Raw genomic sequence first — 20,089 nt, forward strand, 5'->3', positions numbered from 1 at the left:
CCAGGGGCCCGTCGCATCGGGGGCGGCCGCGGCTCATCGCGCCCCGGTCGCGGTCCGGCCTCGGCGATCGCGGTCCCCGCGTTTCACGGAGCCCCGCGGGGCGAGGGGAGCCTGGGGCGCGGCCGGGGCGGGGCGGGCCGGGCGGCGCGGGGAGGGCCGCGGCGAGGGGCGGTTCCTGCCGGAGCAGGGGCCCGTGGCTGACGGAACGAGCGGTGCGTGCTCAGGCGGGCCGCGGGCTGCTGGTAAATCATCAATCCACGTCCTCGTCAAAAGAGGTTAAAGTTCAGCCAGGTTATCAAAGGACTTTCAGCCAAACAATGAATCCGTTTCTGGATCTGCTCCTGTTCCTGGCTACGCTCATCTACTCCTACTTGGAGGCTTTTGTGAAGCTTTTTGTCCCCGTGAAGAGAAAGTCTGTCAGTGGAGAGCTTGTTCTCATCACGGGTGCTGGCCATGGCATAGGGAGAGCGACTGCCTTCGAGTTCGCCAAGCGTCAAAGCAGACTGGTTCTGTGGGACATCAATAAGGTAATGGTACAGTTCGTGTCTTGACTTGTTCATCTCTGAGGCCACTGGATTTTTAATAGCCTAGGAAGGGCTGCACACAAATTGCATCCACATCGCCTCCTCCCGCGTCCGCTCCCCTCGGCTCACGGTCAGCTCACTGACTGGGACGCTGAGCGCCAGTACAGGGTTTGGCCCCACTCGCACCAGAGGACGCAGGTGTCTGGGTCCCACACTTACGCAGTGCTAATCAGCGAGGTAGCGTGCACAGCACATCAAAGAGTGCCTGCAAGAGGGAGCGCAGTGGTCAGCCACCTGCTGTTGGAACCACTGCCTAGGCTGGCAGGAAAAGGCACGCCCAGACCAGAAGCCTGCTTCTATGGAGAAGCAGGTTTACCTTCTGCTTGCTGTCTCTCGAGCCTCAAGATACTTTGCGTACGTTGCTGGAGGATGTGTCTCTAGTCACATTGACGGGCATCACTGCGTTGAGTTGTGTGTGAGCCCTGCTGCCCTCTGGCACGGTTCAGTGTGTAGACGGTGCCTTGCTAAATGTTTACACTAGCCCAAACTCTTTATTTTGGCTCACTTGACTAGCACGCAAAAAGACCTTGGCAAGCGGAGGATGGACAGATGCAGACACGCGGAATGTCATTCAGTAGGAATCAAGGCAAAGTGCTGTGTGTGGGAGTGATTGGCTGTACAGGGGGGTGCGTGGCTGGGCAGCAGTGCGCGGGAAAGGTTTCTGACACAGTGGATCAGAAACTACAGAGCAGTTCGTTACGTCATCCTGAAGCTGCGAAAAAACCCCAGCACACCACAAACAAACAACCCAAGACAAGCCTAGCGTAAAGGGATGTATAAATAGGGAGGATATTGTCAAACATGTTCAGTGTCTGTTCCTGCTACCCATTACGGCTAAGGCCAGACTCTGGAGGGGTGGGAGGAGGCACGGCACCAGTCTCCCGATGCGTAAAGGGCTGCTGCCAAGTAGAGTGTTGTCCATGTTCACTGGAATGGGGGGGAAAGGAATAAACTTAGTAACGAGCAAGGCCTGGCTTTGGTGCTGGGAAATATATTGTAAGGGTGGGTGTAAGCAGGCACTGAAATACAATGCCAAAGGAGGTGGTGGATCCTGAAGGTTTTAGGAGTATGCTTCCCCAATCCAACTGCCTTGACAAAGGTCTCGTTTCTGGGGGGCCATCAGCCTTAAGCAGCAGCTGGGGCTGAGGGGAGCTGCCCAGTCACCCACCCCAGCCACCTGCACAGCTTCTGTCAAGTGCTGAGCTGTCCCGGGCCATTTGTGAACTGGGGCTTTTCACCGCACAGGTCCCCATTGGCATGGCTTACTGGCACCTGGGGACAAGGCTACAGCAAAGTCACTTCTGCCCTCACTTACTGGGTTGACAGAATGACTTGGGGGAGCTTCCGTTCTGTGTGCGTCAAATGCTGTTCTTGTAAGAAATGTCTCTCTGCATTGTGCACTTTGGAGCACACCTCTCTTCTCACATGCAGTCTGTGAATACAGAAACATATAGGGCCACTTTTCGTATCTCGGGGGTGTCAGCTGGGCCTGTGTTTTAAGAGCTCTGCTTACAGTCATGGTGTCTGCCTGCTGTGCTGTGAAAGTCACTGAGTGCCCCCTTTCTGCAGCCTAGTTACGTGTGCTTCACCAAGGCAAACTCACTCTTGTTGCCACATTCCCTTTCTGGCAGTCACTCTACGCAGGTCCAAAATTTAGGTCGGAGTACTAGCCCTCCCTCAGGTGCTAGCTACAGCTCTTTCCCTGGGTAGCCGTGAACGGTTCAGGGGCTTGGCAGTGGTTATGCAATCAGAACAAATCTTCAGCCTCTAACTGGTCTGCCGCGGTGCCCGAGCAGCAACACGCGGACAGGGTACAGTCGCGCATGCGTGTCTGTCTTTTCTGCCTCTTACAGCATGGCGTTGAGGACACGGCAGCAGAATGCGAAAGGCTGGGAGCCACTGTTCAAGCCTTCGTGGTGGACTGCAGCAAAAGGGAGGAAATCTGCAGCGCTGCAGAGAAGGTAGGGCAGCAGGGGCACGTCCAAAAGCTTACCCAAACATGCTCGATTTTCAGAAAAGTCAGGAAAACAAGAGAAGGGGTAGTGTACGCAAATCGTGCAAGCCCTTGGAATCTCCCCACTTCTTGCTGCTTTCTGTACGGAGAGTGAAGCAGCACTTCTGAGATCTCAGGCAGTCTCATCCTCTTCTGTGGGGCTCTGGCATATCACGCCTTGTTGCCAAGTTTGCTCTTTAGACTTCCAGTCCCTGAAGGAACTTCAGCCTTTTAGTTTCCTGAGCAGCACACAGACAACACTGGGGACATTTGAAATATTTTATTGTAAAGGATATGGTGCAGCTGGCTCAAAACAGTCTGCACATCCATAGTCCCAACTGTGACTACACAGAGCACACTGTGTCTGTAGGCAATGTGTGGAAGACTGTAAGTACTGGCAGTAATTAAGGGAGAAGCCTCAGATCTAAACCAGATTTCATGGTACTACTGCACAGGTCCTACCACATCTGGAAACGTGGCGCAATCTTCCTCTCCCTAAAAGAAAGAACGTTAACAATTAAATTAATTGTCGCTCATCTTCCACAGCCTTGCATTTTTTTGATAACAAATGACACGCACCTTTCTGTTTTTTTCTGTCCAAAAGGTGAAGAAGGACATTGGGGATGTCTCCATCCTGGTGAATAACGCCGGTGTGATTACAGCTGCCGACCTGCTCTCGACTCAGGACCACCAGATTGAAAGGATGTTTGAAGTCAACATTCTTGCTCACCTCTGGGTAAGGGCCACTACTATCTTCACACCTACGTTTTTTTGGGAGCGTTGCTGAGGAGGCATATTTAGACTAACAGTTATTTTCAGCTAGCAGTGAATTACAAAAGCGTCTTTCAGACACGTATAGCACAGGGGCACCCAGCTAGACTGACTGTTGGGAAACTTGATTAGCCTCTTGCTGATCGGAGCCCGGCCCAGTTTTTTCATTCTCTCTTTCCTCTGCATGAGCTAGCCAGCGACGGCCTCATCTGCAGCATGGGTGGGTCTCCGTCAGAGGGGTATTAGGGCTCCTCTTCACATTGGGTAGTTTGGGTGCCCGCAGCTGAGCACCGAGACCCTGCAAGTAGAAGATACGCAGCTGAAAAACACAAACCAATGTTTTTATCGGCTCACCCGCACAAAAGGCAGCCAGTACGTGGCCCGAATGGCTGGGCAGGTGTGGGTCGGGCAGAGCAGGAGAGGGGCAGCCCCGCAGCTCCCAGCACAGCCTGGCTACAGGGCACAGCAAGGCCCGGCCCCTCCCTGACTGCACCCACCAGCCTGGCCAATCTCCCTGGGCACTCTTGCCCTCGTGGTTTGTACCCCGCTGTGTCACCGCCTTCCCTCCTGGCTCCTTGAGCTCCTTCCGAGCCCGTTTCCCATCAGTCCTGCCTCTCCTTACGATTTGTACCTCTCTCATCTCTCTGTGGACTTTCTCACAGCTTTCTCCCAGCAGTCTTGAGTCACGGTAGCACAGCTGGGCCCTGTCAGATCTGGGCTGTGGGTCCTTGGCATGCCCACAGCTGACTCCTGGGGTAGGGCAGCTGCCAGCAGGAGTTACAGAGTGGGAGGGTTTCAGCTGTTAAGGACTTGTTTGCAGCAGAAGAAAAGAGAAGCTACAGATTGATGAGTGTTTTTATGGTACATGCTGAGGTGAGACACTGGCAGCGTTGCCGCTGACACCTGAAACCTAAAAAGCAGCACAGGAAAGATGTGAGAATCGGCTCCTGTTTATAGCCAACTTCCTGAAGCATTCCCGTTTGGAAAACAGGTTGCCAGGTGTACCTGCTGAATGGAGAACGGGTATCTCTGTGGCTCTCAGAATCTGAGGTGCTGTACAGCGCATAGCGTTAGCAATAGCATTAGTCGCTTAATTAACGATAGTCAGGGTCAGTGTTGAATATGCCTAAGAAAACGTTGTTCTTTTCCCCCTCTCGTCTCCCCCACATTTTTGCCTCTTGGTTTAAATGACTCTCAAGACCACAAGAGCTTTTCTGCCAACCATGATGAACAACAACCACGGTCACATAGTCACGGTGGCTTCGGCAGCAGGTCACTTTGTGACTTCTTTCATGGTGGCTTATTGGTAAGTGATTTTAAAATCAGCTCTCTTCGTTTTTTTATTTTTAATTGCGTCTCCTCCATCAGCAAGCACAGAGCAACCAAAATGTTGTGGTTTCAGCCCAGCCGGTAGCAGAGCACCACGCAGCCACTCGCTCACTCCTCCCCACCGCAGCCACGGTGCGATGAGGAGAAAATACAAAGAAAGGCTCGTGGGTCGGGACAAGGACGGGGAGGGATCATTCACGACTTATGGTCACGGGCAAAAGACAGGCTCAACTTGGGGAAGAAACAAAATCAATTTAATTTACTACAAATCAAATCAAAACAAGGATGTTAGGAAGTAAAACCAAACCTTAGAACGCCTTCCCCCCACCCCTCCCTCCTTCCCGGCTCAGCTCCACTCCCGGTTCTCTCTACCTCCTCTCCCCGGCGGCGCAGGGGAACAGGGGATGGGGGTTGGGGTAGTTCATCACACCTTGTCTCTGCCGCTCCTTCCTCCTCAGGGAGAGCACTCATCACTCTTCCCCTGCTCCAGTGTGGGCTCCCTCCCACGGGAGACATTTCTCCATGAACTTCTCCAGCGTGGGTCCTTCCCACAGGCTGCAGTTCTTCACGAACTCCTCTGGCATGGGTCCTTTCCGTGGGCCGATCTTCAGCCACACACTGCTCCAGCACAGGCTTTCCCCTGGAGTCATGGCCATCTTCGGGGCATCTGTTCCCCCACTCCCCTCCGTGGGCTGCGGGGGGACAGCCTGCCGTCTCACCACGGGCTGCAGGGGCATCCACCTCCTCAGGCGCACCTCCTCCCCCTCCTTCTTCACTGACCTCGGTATCTGCAGAGGTGTTCCTCTCACATTCCAATTCCCCTACTCAGTGCAGGTTCCCCTTCTTAAATCTGTTATCCCAGAGGCGCTACCACCATCACTGTTTGGGTCGGCCTGGGCCAGAGGCGGGTCCGACTTGGAGCCGGGGGAGCTTCTAGCAGCTTCTCACAAGAGCCACCCCTGCGGCCCCCTCCCCCACTACCAAAAGAACGCGCCACACAAACCCATAACACAAAATAATCCTACCACTGAATACGGTATGTCCAAAGGACCGTGCTAAGGAGGAAAAAAACACAACAGCCAGCACTGAAGGATGCCTGGAGGTTCCTGCCGATTTGCTTGTCAGCTCTGACTGAATCAGGAGCAATGCTTGTATGAAGGAATAGTCATGTGATACATCAACTGATGAAAGCTGCTCTTTTTTTCTCTCCCTTACCCATCCAGGCTTTTGCTTAGCAAAAAAGGTATTCTCTTCCCTTCTCCTTCTTAGAAAGTAGCACTCCTGTGAGGTGTTGTAGTGTTGTCACGTAAACCCCTATTGAGTAGCTTTTTAATCTTGCTACCATTGTGGCAGTGACTGTAGTGTACAGAAATACTTATGCCATCCTGAGATAAAATTGCTTTTCTACTTGAAACACGTCTAGAAAATCACGGTGCCTGAACAGAAAAACTGTTAGATTGCATATTGTCATTCTGCGTCTCATCTAGCCCTCTGTAATAGCAGCTCCAGGTGGACCAGTCTTCCCCTGGGAACACTCCTTAGAGAGTCACTCGCTGTTGGCAACATGAGAACCCCCCAGCCAGGGATTTTACTGGGATTACACTTTCCAAATCAATAGCAGTCAATAAACTGATTCTCTGGTTCTACTTCCATTTGGTGTCGATTTATACTCCTGGCCTGCACCAGTTTCTGTGGCATTACTTTCCTCAATGTTCCATGCATAATGCTCCTCTATTTCAAAACTCACACACGAAAGCCATGAGACACTCCTGTGTGGTACAAGAAACAGTAGAGAGTTGCTCTCCATTTCTACCCTGCCCATCCTTCTTGATTTTAGAGATTCAGGCTGTGTTCCTTCGAAGCATCTTCTCACATGGGAAAAAAGGGAAGTCCATCAATGGATGCACATTACTTATCATTTTCTAAGAATTCCTGACATTCATCTGTCTGTTTGCAACTAAGGTGCCTTTTTCTGAAAGACACCCGCTCTGCATGCCACCATTACTCCCCCAAGCAGCAATATCTAATCCAGCACTACACTCTGGGAAAGTTAGAATTATTCCCTTCCCTCTCCTCTTAGCTGGATTACATTTTTTTTGCCTCCTAGTCAGTACCGTGTGATCTTTTAGGCCATTTCTAGCTGTAGAAAGTTAGAAATAGTATTTCTGCCTTCTCATTTGTGCTTTTTCCCTTCCTGCAGTTCAAGCAAGTTTGCTGCCGTTGGATTTCATAAAGCTCTGACAGAGGAGCTGTCTACCCTGGGAAAGGACGGAATAAAAACTACGTGTCTTTGTCCAATTTTTATAAACACCGGATTTGTCAAAAACCCCAGTACAAGGTAACTATCAGAACTCTGCCTTCCTGTCCTTCCTTCTTTGCATCAAGGCACTACGTATTAGCCCCAGCTTTAGGCCTTGTATTCCGCCTGACTATATAATACTGGAGATAAACTGGTATACAGGATTGGCTAAAGAAAATCTGCAGTGTCATTTAACCTACATAATGGTTGCATTGGAATTACCCAAGTCTGCGCGTATGTGAAGCATCCTACCTCAGCTAGTACCACCTCTGTTTTACCGCCGTAGCTCTTACATGTATGCTTTCCTGTGTAGGCTTGGAAAGGTTTTGGAGATTGAAGAAGTTGTAGAGGCCCTGATGGAAGGAATACTGACCAATCAGAAAATGATTTTTGTTCCATCACATCTAAGCATTGCTTTACTAACTGAAATGTAAGTAGCAAAAGAAAACAACAAAGGGGCAGGAAGGGGGAACATATCAATGCTAACTACCTGAGTATAGAACCCTCAGACTTGTAACATCTGATTCAAGATTAAGTTTTATTTTATAAGGAACTGCATTTTGCACTCATGGTAGTAAATGATATGGTTTCGCAGCCTAGAGAAACCCTGGAATGACAGCTGGACAGACGTTCACATTCAACCTAGTTTCATTTATTTTGTATTATCTTCAGTGTTTGACATCACTATACTCATTTATCAGTCCAGATTTGACATCTATATGCCTATAGTAACTAGATAATGTGTAACTGTCTGCAGGAGAGAATATTATTTTTTAAACAACCACCCATCTGAAATATTTTAGTATGAGAAGAACATATAACAAGGTAATGAAATAGCAGTGGTTCCTTCTAATGACAACAGCAGATACCATACACAAAGATTTTTTTGAGCCCTCTCATAGGTCCTTGTGATCCACTTTCTGCAGCTAAGTGTTCTCAGTGGAGAACTCAACTGCTCTACAGGCTGATTGGGAAGGAGAGGGAGAACAATAGCACACTTTTTCTTCACAGATTGCTGTTTCCCTTGGGCTTGTGAACAACAGTTTCTCTGAACCAGCAGCACCAGTGTAGTTCTAGAAAGAGCTGAGCACCTGCTGCTTATTAGTGTTTGTTTCTTCATGTCAACAGCAAAGACTGAGGTCACTGAGGCTGGGAAAGTTGCTTCAGAAGGGCTCTATTGCTTAGCTCTACCATGGAAAGCACGGATCTGTCCTCTCACATGTCTTTAATAACCAGTGCAGCTGCTCTGCTGAGGAGGTGTTTTCATCAAGCTCAGGTTCCAAATCTGGAATTCATATCAGAACAACTAAATTAAGTTTTCAGTTAACTTCTGCAGTATGTCATGAAACACTTGGTAATATCTTGTTTGCAAACCCGACACCAGACAGTGGGGAAAAAGCTTTTAAGTCTTTTTGCATCTCCAAGAGCTGCACGCTGACAGTGCAAGTCTGCAGAAGCATAGAGAAGTCAAACCTTATGCTGTCAAAGCCCTTAAGATAACTTTGCTTTTTTGTCTTAATTTGGGGCAGTGGGACACAAAGAGACACGACTCAAAAGAAATCCTAGGAGAGTAAACTGCACCTCAGTTTTAACATCTCATCCTTCCATAGGCCTGCTGCTTTTCAGAGCATAAAACACTCAATATGTACCTATCTCTGTTCAATATTGATCCTTCTTGGATGCTGTAGAAATATTGCAACCAAAATACTGCCCAGTAGATACCCAGCCTTAGAACTGTCATAAAAGGATATGGGTGGGATCGGAGTTAAAACAAGTCAGAGACTGATGGAGGCTATGTGTTCTTTGGAGATAATGCCCAGTTTAAGCCTTGGTCTGTCTGTGTGCACACGCTTCTGCTCCCAGACCAGCTCTTTCCCTCACCTGTGGTGCCACTTTTTCCCATAGTTTGTTTCTTATCCCACATTTGATTTCACGTTATTCTCTCTTTCAGGTTGTTTCCAGAACGTGCCTTGGCTGTTCTGAAAAAGCTGACTGATACCAAGTTTGATGCAGTTGTTGGGCAAAAAAGCACTCAGTGAAAAGCAAAAATTGATTCTCACTTCCCAGCGGCATGAGTGAAAACAGAACATGTGCTGAGCGTAGTTCAGCTGGTTTGATTCGGAGCAGAACTAAGACAGATGCTTCCAGGCCACCATCTCCAAGCGCACCTAAGGGTTTATCTCACACCTGCAGCAGGGGCATACCTGCATAACATGGAGTGTCAACAAAGCAGAGATGCAGCTCTACAAGTCTAAAGGGCTGCTTTTGCTGTATGTTGCATTGCCTCTATCTCCTAGTGCTGAGGCAGAAAGGAATTCCTGCAAAGCCCATCTTTGGGACAGCACAGCTGCCTACTTGAGTGCAAAGGGATTGCCTGAGAATATGTTAATCTGGACTCATTCCTGAGCAAAAGTATCTTGCAAGAAGCCATTTATAGGAGGTGGGTGGCCTGTTTCACCTTAGTTTATCTTTTTCAATTTAAAAAAATGTGCTCTAATAAACACTCACAGTTTTGTGTGCTTTTCTAGTGAGTACCTGAAATAATACAGCCTTGTTTCTAATGTAATACCCAATTACATCAATTGTCAGTTATGCATTAGCACCATCAACATGCCTTATTCTAAATAAATACAGTTCTCTAACCCAAAGGTGTCTCCCAACAATGAAGGTGGTAACGAGGTCCGAGCAAGGACGGCGGAGCAGGTGCTACAACAGTGAAAGGGTCAGCCAGAGTCTGCTGACCACCAGGCCAGGCAGCAGGGACGAGTCAGGTCCCCCGTCACGCTGGGAAGCCACATCAGGATCAGTGAGGTACAGGCCAGGCATGGCACACTGACGGCACAGCCCATGCAAGGGCTGGGGCCAAGGCCAGGGCTTAAATGCAGGTGCCAGGCCAGGCCTGAGCAGATTGCGCATGGGGGAAGGCTCCAGATGAGCCCTCTCACAGCTCCCCATCACAAGCCAGTGGCCTGCTCTGACGGGACCCACCTTGACCAGGAGGTTAAACCCCCAAAGGTCTTTGGCCTGCGGTACAAGAGAACAGCATCTGATGAAACATGGGTCAAAGACCTCTTCAGAGCACAGATTATCTTTCCACCCACTTGTGCAACTCCTGACTGCACCAGGCACTCGCTGGCTCACAGCCATCCAAGAGAGGCCTGAACATGCTACCACCTTTGGCACAGCTGGAAATGGGTGGCTTCCAGTAGAATCCATCCCGCTCACCTGAGAATTTTGTGTTGTTCTCCACACTGAGGTTCTTCAGAAAAGGGAGAGCTCTCGTCATCCAGCTCCTCCTGCTCTTGGGTGGCAACAGGTAGAAGTTTGTGCTGCGGCAGCACAAATGGTTGCTAAATGTGCTAAATGACACAAAAACGGTTTCCTTTTTGCTCACTTAACAGTCATGTAACAGGACATTCAGGGTGTGTCAGACCACCACGGGTTCCCAGCTTGGGAACTTCTGCTTCACAGTGCAAGATTCCTGTAGCCAAGGAAGGAAAAGAAAGAAGGGGTTTGCAGATTTCAGGGAAGGTAAAAAAAAAAAGAGTTAAAAGCCAATTAAAGACTGTTAGGCATGGGTTGTATTTAAAACCAAACCCCAAAACATTTGAGAAGCATGCTTTGAGTCCTGAAGGATAACGGAGGCCAACTTGCATGCATGTTCAGTGAGTTATTTTCTAAGTCTGTTTTCCCTGCCACAGTGGCATCCCCCAAATCTGATTTATTGTGATTTAATGTCGTGTCTACTCTGAAAGAAGTTCTTTTTGTTTTGTGCTGCTTCTGCTTTTATTTGAGCTACATATTCAGCTCTTGCTAAGAGGATGGGCCTGTCACAACTGAGAGCCACTTGCTCTTCTCCATGTTGCCTGAGACTGCAAGTCTTCTGCTCGGCATAAAGCAGCAGATGCAAGAGGAAGGATTTAAACCTTCATCTCCTGAACACCAGTGACAGAATTGAACCATCAGGCCTTCTGGGCTCCTCAGTTCTCTTTCTGGCCACAACAGGCAACTGAAGCTTATCCCAAAGTCTGGTCATTATGGGTGCCCAGCAGGAGCCTACGCGAACAAGCTTCATATACCTGCCTACAGCTAAGTCCCAAATTTGAAGACTGGTACCTCACATCCTGGCTTAGAACTCGTTATGAGTCAGGTTAGTGATTCTGGCCTCATGCTCTGCCTCCCTCTGAGGTGCCTCTTGGAGTCGGCGCTTCTCTGCCCTCCCTGCCTTCTCTGTCTCAGCCACAGCACTGACTGGAGCCTCGTGCCAGGAAAATGACAGCACCGCTGAGCTGTGCAATTAGGGTCTGGCCCAAACGCCGATGTGTTAATTAAGAACAGAATGAACTTCCAAGAGAAAAGTAGGAAGTGCCTAGCTCTGAATCTCTCTGCTGGAGTCAACCCAGTCTCCCACAGACAAGATGAGCAATGGTGCAGCTAAAGCTCTGGGACATTGCCTAGAGGTCTGCAGAGCTCCTTTCCCAGGTCTTGCAGCTGTTCCATTTTTAGGATCTGAGGACCCCACAGGGATTTTATGTACCAGGTGCACTATATATTCCCAGAACTGCTGCACGCAGCATGCAGATGCCACTGCTATGACTGCCCTGCTAGCTGACAGAGGCTCAGTTCCTCAGTGTGGGAAGCATGAAAGAGAAGTATTGGTATCACAAACCTTATAGCTGTGTTTGCAAGGTACATGGCCAGTCACCACACTCATGCACCATTTTGCAGTCATCCATACTAATCGAAGTGTTAGCATGCTTCCTGGCATAGATTTGGCCCATAACCGTGCCTGCCAGCACACGCTCTGGCATAGTGGCGGGGGGGCAATGTGTCCATGGGTACAGAGCTGCTGGGCAGGCAGTGTGGGTGAGACCATCTGCTTTGCAAGAGGAGTGGAAGTTTACGCACATAGAAGCATTCCGAGGACACCATCAATATCAACACTGAACAAAACAAAAGAGCAGCTGTGATAAGTTTCCCTTTGTCCACTATATTTGCAGACCCGACTGGTCTGAAATTTCAGAGGCTCATTATTAGAGGAAAGAACAACATTTAACAAGAATATTTAATGACAATATTTAGCATTCATAATTACTGTCTTCATCATGATAGGTAAAATTTTCAAGAGTCTCGATAAGTAGCTTCAGCTCATCTTGGTCACATCAAGTCTTACTGAATTTCTAATAGCATGGTTTAAAGCTCTCCACAGCACTGTAGCCTGATCTGTCTCTTTAGCAAAGTCTGAGAGTACTTCTTTTTAGACTGGCTCTGCTGCATTTTTCCAAGTCCTTGAATCCTACTCAGAATGTTAGGAGAGTCATCCCAAATTGTGTTTCTTGTCACAAACCTAGGCCGCTCACAAGTGAAAATCATGGCTGTACATCTTATTGCCACTGTCTGCTAGCACTGAGGCCCCAACCTCATGATTGGGGCAAGACTCATAGTATTTTAATGCTTGCAGGTAATGCCAGTATGCATAAAACAATATGCAATTTTACACAGCATTTCAGAACATGGATTTCTAAATGCACAGAACTTCTTGAACCCAGCAGTTCAATGAAAGGGGTTTTTTGTTTGGTTTTTTTTTTCTACTGCTTTACTGAAATGAAGCACCTGAGATCACTGGCTGTTCACAGTGTTGCAAAACTGTCTGCAAAATTCTGAAACACATTTTTGGTACCCTAAACCTTTCAGATTCTTTCTTTCTGCATCCAGTATCTGGCCATACATTTTGCTCTTTTCTAAGCAGGTATCTTGCTTTTTGTAGTTATGCTACAGTTTGAGCTCACCACTAAAAGGATCGCAGTTTTACTGCAAAACCTCTATTAGCGTATGAATAAGCTTACATTTATCCAACAAGCCAGGTGTTACTAGGAATAAACATGCTTTCATGCAAACTATTTCCCCTCTGTGTTCTCAGCTGGTAGCTGATCATTTTCCAAAACATCACAATCAAAATGTTTTTCAAGAAACATTCTAGTTAAACAGATGTTGCAACAGGAAGATATGCTCATTGCTCAAAAATCATCCAGTGACAATAGTGACTGTGTTTTTAGATAAAGTTATTCCAGACACTCATGTTCACTAGTGCCTACCAGCTTGCTAGTCACAAGGTAATCTCTAATGGGAAAAAACCCCAAACACTGAGCAGGAACTTGCACTAATCTTTTGATGACCACATAGCTTTGATGATGAAATGCTGCTGCTTTGTTTTGAAGAGTTGACCTGGGATACAGTACAAAACAAGCTCTTCAAGCCTTATAGCACTGACACCTGCACTCTAAGAGAGGTGAAAAATTGAGGATCATGCAATAACTGTTTTTAATATTATGCAGAGGCGGTGGTCTGCGTTTACTCTAATCTAGTGATTTCTGTGTAGTTACACTGAAATTATACTGGCAAAAGACAAGATTCAAGTCTCTCTGGTATAAAAAACAATGGGGGGGGGGGGGAGTATTTATCTGGATCTCAGTTCTCAAAGCCCTTAAAGCATACATGTGCAGTTAACACCAGTTATGGCTGCACAGCCTAATCATCAGTGTTACCTTCCCAGTGAAACACTTTGTTCATGTGGCACATTTCCACTTCCATCCTTCTCTCTGTCTTTGACATAAAACAGTATCAAAAGCCCTTTTAAACACAAGCACAATTCCAAGGGGATTTTAATGAGCTTGTCTGGGAGGAGGCTACACCATGATTTACAGCAAACAAAGTAATATGGGACAAAAAAAGATAAAACATTTTAGATGAATTGGTTATTTCCTTAGAAGTACCCTTTTAGGTCACTCAGCGCTACACATCAGTTCCTGTAAATTTAATGAATCCTTTCAGCCAAAAAAAAGTGTAAAACATTTTGAGGAAGATAAATTGAGCCAAGTTTAATTTTACAGGGGAAAAACAAATGCAAACTTTTTTTTTTTTTAATTAAGTCAACAAGACAAAATACGTGATTTCCATGGCTCTGATACGGAAAAGAAAAAGAAAACCTTTACTCTGGGATATGACAATGCAGATCCTGCTTCACAAAGGCTCTGCTTTTTATACATACAGGCTAGTTGTTACATGACAGATCTCTGTTTGGCCAAGGAAGCTCTGCTTGGGCCACACAGCTAACATCAGCCACAGGACACATCAGGATCGCAGTGTACCAGTTTAAAATGACACATTTGATAACTTTCTCATTTTAGGAAGTTTAAAAGAGTACAAGTGCAGTAAGAACATTCTACTGAGCATGAGCTACATTTATTCCTCACAAGTGTTACATTTTAAAAAGAAATCAAATCTGATTACAGCTAAAATCTTAGGAATATAAAGTTATAGTGTGTGACTATAGTAGTTAAAGAACTTAAAGAATGTGTAGTACTGTACTTTTAGCTGATTATCGTTGGCTTATATTTTCCTTTAAGAAGCCAAGAAGATTTGCTTCTTGGAAACTCCCTACCTTTCCCATCTTGATAACTGAAAGACCAATCATCGGAAAGGTTAGATTTCAAAAGAGAACATAGTATATATTTTTATGCAAACTAATATAGATAGTGATGACAATCATACTGCGCAGAATCAGCTAAAAGAGGTCAAGAAGCGGACAAGTGAGGAAGACTATAAAAGACCACCAGAGGGCTTCTGAAGACCACCAGAGACCTTTGCTGCGCCTGCGTGAAGAGACATATACATATGCTAATGATTTACTGGAAAGTTGATGATTATGTATAACATTTCCCAGAAACTTAATGAATATGTATAACAGGTATGTATTTAACTGTATCGTTAGACAAGACAAGCGCACACGATAGGTGGAGCGATCCCCCGTGTGCCCAGCGCTGCAATAAAGGAGTGCCTGCTTCTTAACTTCTCATTGCTGTTAAGGAGTTTTATTCCGGATTTCGGCAACACAAGGACAAAGAACGTCGAGCAAAACCAATCTGACATTAGCACACTAATTAACAGAGGCACAGTTACAGCTAACACAGCTATGTTGCTCCTGAGATTCAGGTGAGTATCTCTGCACAGGACTACGGAGATACTTTGTAAAGGATACTCCTTTTATATCTGTTAATTGTAATGGATGCAAAACCAGGAATGAGTGGCTGAGAATCATTCAAAAATGCAACATTTTATGAAAGGAGTTTATACTTGCTGTTTGTATGTTCATTTTCTAGATAAAGAATTCCTGACTCACAAGGATTATTTGTTCCTAATCCATATGGTTAATCAGTAACCAATTTGGGGCAGAAGTGGCTGTAGCTCACTTCATGCTCTTTCTCCTCAGGAGCAAGGAACAGATAAAAAGGAAAGAATGACAGCATGTGCCAAACAGAGGTATATTCTCCTTTAGCAGGATGGCGTTAAGTCCATGTATACCCCAGGCCTATAAGAAAGCAGCAGCACAGATTTTTCAGATAGTTATTTTTCAAGCCATGGATTGTTTCAGTCTTGCCCTGTCACACACAACACTGTGTTTACATTTGCAGCCTCAGAAGTCATGAAACTTAGGACGCCCCAAACACAGTTACATAAAGCACAGATCCTCTCAAGTTCTTAAACACGTAATATGGGTCACAGACAACCAAATCCTAAAGCATGATCCTCAAAACTCTAAAGGTAGTTTTAGATAATGTCTGTGCTGTGCAATGCTGAGTTACCTCAGCACTAGGTCAAAGGCACTGAGAGATATGTTTTGCATATATAGATAGCCCCATGCTTATCTGCTATCTTGGAGCCCGGCAGTGGTACAGCTGTTAGTGCAGCTCTGTAGTAATATTTTTGGGAAATGGATTGTTCTTCATTCAGCAGCTAACTTGAGGATCTCTGGACAATACCAAGTGACACAGTGCAAAACTATACTCAGTGCATTACACCTTCTTGGCAAGATACAACCATCAGTCAGTCTCTATCTGAAGCCTCCTCAAGGTAGGTGTTTATGCTCTGTGGGATCTCACCCTGTAGGCATATTTGACACACACTGATTTAGCTGAGCTTAGCACACAAAGCCACAGTCACTCAACACCCAGAAATCCTTTTCACCCAGGCTTATGTCCTGTCTCTGAGCTGTCAGGTCATGATTTCTCTTTTGGACCAAGTGAACTTCATTTTTCCCCCTGAAGAGTAACACTGAAAAAAAAAATCAGCTATGTAAGCTTTCACAGATGGCTCTTTAGTCATACATCTGCTTCTCTCTCTCTTTTTTTTTTTTTTTGTAGAATTGTTACTATCAGGGAATAGCAGTATTTTTACATTAGTTTTTCAGAGGGGAGTCCTGTTCTCATAGCATCCCATCTCTATCCCTTGCCTGACTGGCCACAGTTGGAAACTATTTCTTAGTTTATTAACATTAATCCTGGACACAAGATTGTCCTGGGTTCAGCTGGGATAGAGTTAATTTTCACAGGAACCTGGGAGGGGGCACAGCCGGGACAGCTGACCTGAACTAGCCAAGGAGCTATTCCATACCATGTGACATCATGCTCAGTATATAAATGGGGAGCGGGCTGGGGGGAGCTCTCTCGGCTTTCGGTGGGGAAAGTGGCGGAGCGTCAGGTTCGGGTGGTGAGCAGTTGCACTGTGCATCACTCATTTTGTATATTCTTTTATTAGTACCGTTGTTGTTGTAGTAACTTCTCTTTTTTTTGTGTTGTCCCAGTAAACTGCCCTTATCTCAACCCTCGAGGTTCCGTTTTTTTTTTTTTCCTTTTCTCTCCTCCGATTCTCCTCCCTATCCCTCCGGAGGGGGGCGGGAGGAGTGAGCGAGCGGCTGCGTGGTCCTTTGTTACCGGCTGGGCTGAAACCATGACAAAGATGTATTAAAAATAGACAACAGAAAGATACATGAAAATAAAGGCCAGTTTTAAGAATCTATGTTTTAATTTGTTGTGTTTCTCAGTTTAGTAAGTCAGCCTTTACAGCAAGGAGATAAAGCATCGAAGTCTTACAGATCCCTTAAAGCCAACCAACCAACCAAGTAGCTTAGCAACCATCCAGGCTTTATTCTTTTGTTGTAGATTATTTTAAATGATCGCTAATCCTGCTACGAAACTTCCAATTCCATAGGCTCTACATTGCCTAACTTCAGATACAGTCCAAAGCTTGGGAGTCTGAGGTCCCTTTCACTACTAATATGCATCATGCAGCATAGCGTACACAGGCTAGTCTTTTGTGTTCTTAAATTATTGTTGCAGAGCTAAGGAGATGGCTGAATAAACTTAATTAAATACATAAGGAGACTAATCAGATTTGCATCTCCTAAAATGTAATTCCTGACCAGTGCAATTTTATAAACATTAACTGCATTTTCTAGAAGATGTTTTCTGATTCTACAATTGCCAACTCAGCAAGCCAGTATAGTTTTAAATTCAAGTCTTTAAGAGAACCCAATCACATAAGTTATTTTATATTTACTAACAGAACAGAGGAAAAGCATTTACCAGAACAGTCACAATGGATCGCCAGGAATCCAGCCTCAAAGTCTCTCCACGTTCAGCAAAAGGTAACCTCTTTCTGTCATCAGAGATTATACATCACACATGTAAATCACTACTTGCAAGGACTTAGTAGATACATGTATCTGAGGGCAGGAAGGGAGCACTGTGCCAAAACCCCCCAATGACAGCAAAACTAAACAATGGTGTCTTTGTGGGTTTCAGGCCTGATCAAACTATTATGGAAGTCAATGGGACCCTTTCCGGTGGTTTCCAGGGACATTGGATGAGAGCCACAATACATTACAAGCAGTATCACTAACTCTCAAAACCAGAAATAAGAGCACACAGGCATTAGCTTCTCATTTAGAATAGGAGTCTGTCCACTGATTCCTCCTACATTTTTACAGAACAGAGTGACGAGCTTGCTGCAATCCCCGGCGCTTGTTGCAGGAAGCTGGGAGGTAAGATTTCCTATAACTTCTTAAGTGTCAAGCTTTCATCTTGAAGAGAACCAACCTGGGGAAGTAAAGCAGCTCCCAGGCTGGATGTTGTGGACATACAATGTAGAAAATACGAGGCCCATAAAGAATACAAGTGGGCACTACAATAGAAGGCAAGGAGAAAACTGCAAAACAAAGCTCTGACAAACTTGTTCCCATCAGACCATCGGCTGTGCGCCTGTGGTTCCCGAGGCCCATTGGGAAGCCCCCTTCTTAACCCTCTGACCAAGAGGCCTGTCTGTATGGGTCAGTTTGTCTGATCTCAGCCTTCTAGAAATTGCACATGGCTAGCAGTGTCTCTGCCATGTACATACAGGTTAGTACCTTTCAAACACATGGATGGATTTGGGGAGGATTGCTTGGTTTTTTGTATTCAGAGAAATAGCCACTAAGGCATTGCTGAATTGGAATTTTCTGAGATGTATCTATGCAAAACCTAAAATGTTTTGGGTTGATCAAAACTAGTGCACTCTGGGCAGTTCAGCACATCATGTAATCATTTCAGCTGTTTGCTACTGAATTTTCACCACCTCTGACCTCTATGAAATACATGGCAGGGTGTGGGGAATAACAACCCAAGCCCATTAAATAGTTATATTTTAGATAATAATGATTATCCTCATTTTCCCATGGATGGTGTTCCGGTTCTTTCTCAAACAGGCCAGCTCAAATAGCAGTGTTACTTAGTTGGACATTTTTGCTTTTAAACCCCCCCAAATAAATGTGCATCTCCTCATAAACATAGTGTATGTGTATTCTGTGTGGAACTGTAAACCTCCAGCCACTCATTCTCAGATAAGCATGGATTTATAAAACACCTTCCTGCTTTTCAGCAGAATTGTGTTGTATTCAGGAAAAAAGGAAATCCTAGAATTATTATGCAGATCTATAGAGGTGAACTTGGCATGCAGCATTAGAGTCCAGCTTTCAACTTTGCAGTATGTAACTGGAAAAACTTGAGTTATTTAGCTGTGGGGCTGGAGGCGGAGGGCATTTTCAGTTGGCTAGCTTGCTTTTGTGCAAGGTAGTTATTTAGGAAGACTTTGTACTTCCCAGGGCATGTATTTCTTTAATAAGGTCTTTCTTTGATTCTAACAGCCTGTAAAACATTCCTAGCCAACTCTTTCCAAGTTCTCAAGTCAAGCTTTAAGTGAAATTGGACCAAGACTCACCCTTACTGCTCCACAGGCAGAGAGAGGCACTACAAACAAAGAGACCGAAACAAACCTGAAGGAAAGCATGTAATGGGAACATGTATTCCTGCACAGAAGGGGGTATGTGGCAGCACTGTGCGAGACATATATATATGCTGTACGGGCCAGAGCTGGCGGCCAGGTGGGAAGGAAGGAGCTGGTACTGCTTTTTCCTCTCTCTCTGAATTCATGGAGAGCAGTTCCTCCAAAATCTGAAGCAGGATCACTCTAATCTGTATTACATAGGAGACTGCACTAGTTCAGATTTTGGAAGGACAGGGTGATGGCATTTCTCAGGAATTGTTCTGCCTGCCTCTGCTTCCCATTGAAGGCCAGCTTTTTTACGTGCCAAGAGGAAAGGAGATAAGCTTTGGTACATGGCATTGAACCAGAAAAGGGAAACATGGTTATGAGAGAATAGCAAGCCAATAGACTCATTTTCACTGTGAAACTGTCCTGGAATGCATGCCTAGCATACGCTCCAGCAGCACTTGCGCGCAAATTTTGGTTTGTTGGTTTGTTTTTTTTTTTCCAAATTGGCCTGGAAAATGTAGTTTTCACAGAAACCGCTCTCTAATGGCATGAGAATAGTCAGAGACCAACTATAGCAAGAAGAATAACTATTCTCATACACTGCTTGATAAACGAGTGGAGCTGGCACTGAAGGATTAGCCACCCCACAGAGCCATCAGCTCTTGCTGACCCCTGTGGCTCTCCTCTGCCCAAGAAGATGAAGCAAAGCACAGCCAGAGCAACTCACGTCAGCAACACTGCATCAAAGCCTGGCAGCTGCTTTGTGCAGTCACTGTGAACTGCCCAACCTAAAATAAACTCTGCTGCTGGCCTACCGTTAAATAGCAATGGAGCACACATTCCCATTTTTATTGTGAAGCTTGCCTTCTCCCCTTTTCTTCCAGCACAACGTTTCACAGCAGCAAAACCCTCACGTGCAGCTGCCTCCCCTCAGCGCGTCGTGTTGCCTACGTTTCTTAAAAGGCGGCC

The 20,089-nt window shown here is 46.0% G+C and overlaps 1 protein-coding gene and 1 long non-coding RNA gene across 2 annotated transcripts; one reads left to right on the top strand and one right to left on the bottom strand.

Annotated features, from left to right (window-relative positions):
* Window positions 1-183: 183 nt before the first annotated feature.
* Window positions 184-9,624, top strand: LOC128134794 (estradiol 17-beta-dehydrogenase 11-like). The gene is made up of 7 exons (XM_052772940.1): window positions 184-527; window positions 2,438-2,545; window positions 3,182-3,313; window positions 4,548-4,654; window positions 6,878-7,015; window positions 7,290-7,406; window positions 8,928-9,624. The coding sequence occupies exons 1-7, from the start codon at window positions 318-320 to the stop codon at window positions 9,013-9,015; spliced, it is 900 nt and encodes a 299-aa protein (XP_052628900.1). The 5' UTR covers window positions 184-317; the 3' UTR covers window positions 9,016-9,624.
* LOC128134800 (uncharacterized) lies at window positions 2,843-10,920 on the bottom strand. Its single transcript, XR_008232825.1, has 3 exons — window positions 10,202-10,920; window positions 3,157-8,261; window positions 2,843-3,072 (listed from the first exon to the last, which is right to left on the bottom strand). It is a non-coding gene; the product is annotated as an uncharacterized LOC128134800 (long non-coding RNA).
* Window positions 10,921-20,089: the final 9,169 nt, after the last annotated feature.

Source organism: Harpia harpyja, chromosome 2, assembly GCF_026419915.1.
Source record: "Harpia harpyja isolate bHarHar1 chromosome 2, bHarHar1 primary haplotype, whole genome shotgun sequence".
Classification (NCBI taxonomy): Eukaryota; Metazoa; Chordata; class Aves; order Accipitriformes; family Accipitridae; genus Harpia; species Harpia harpyja.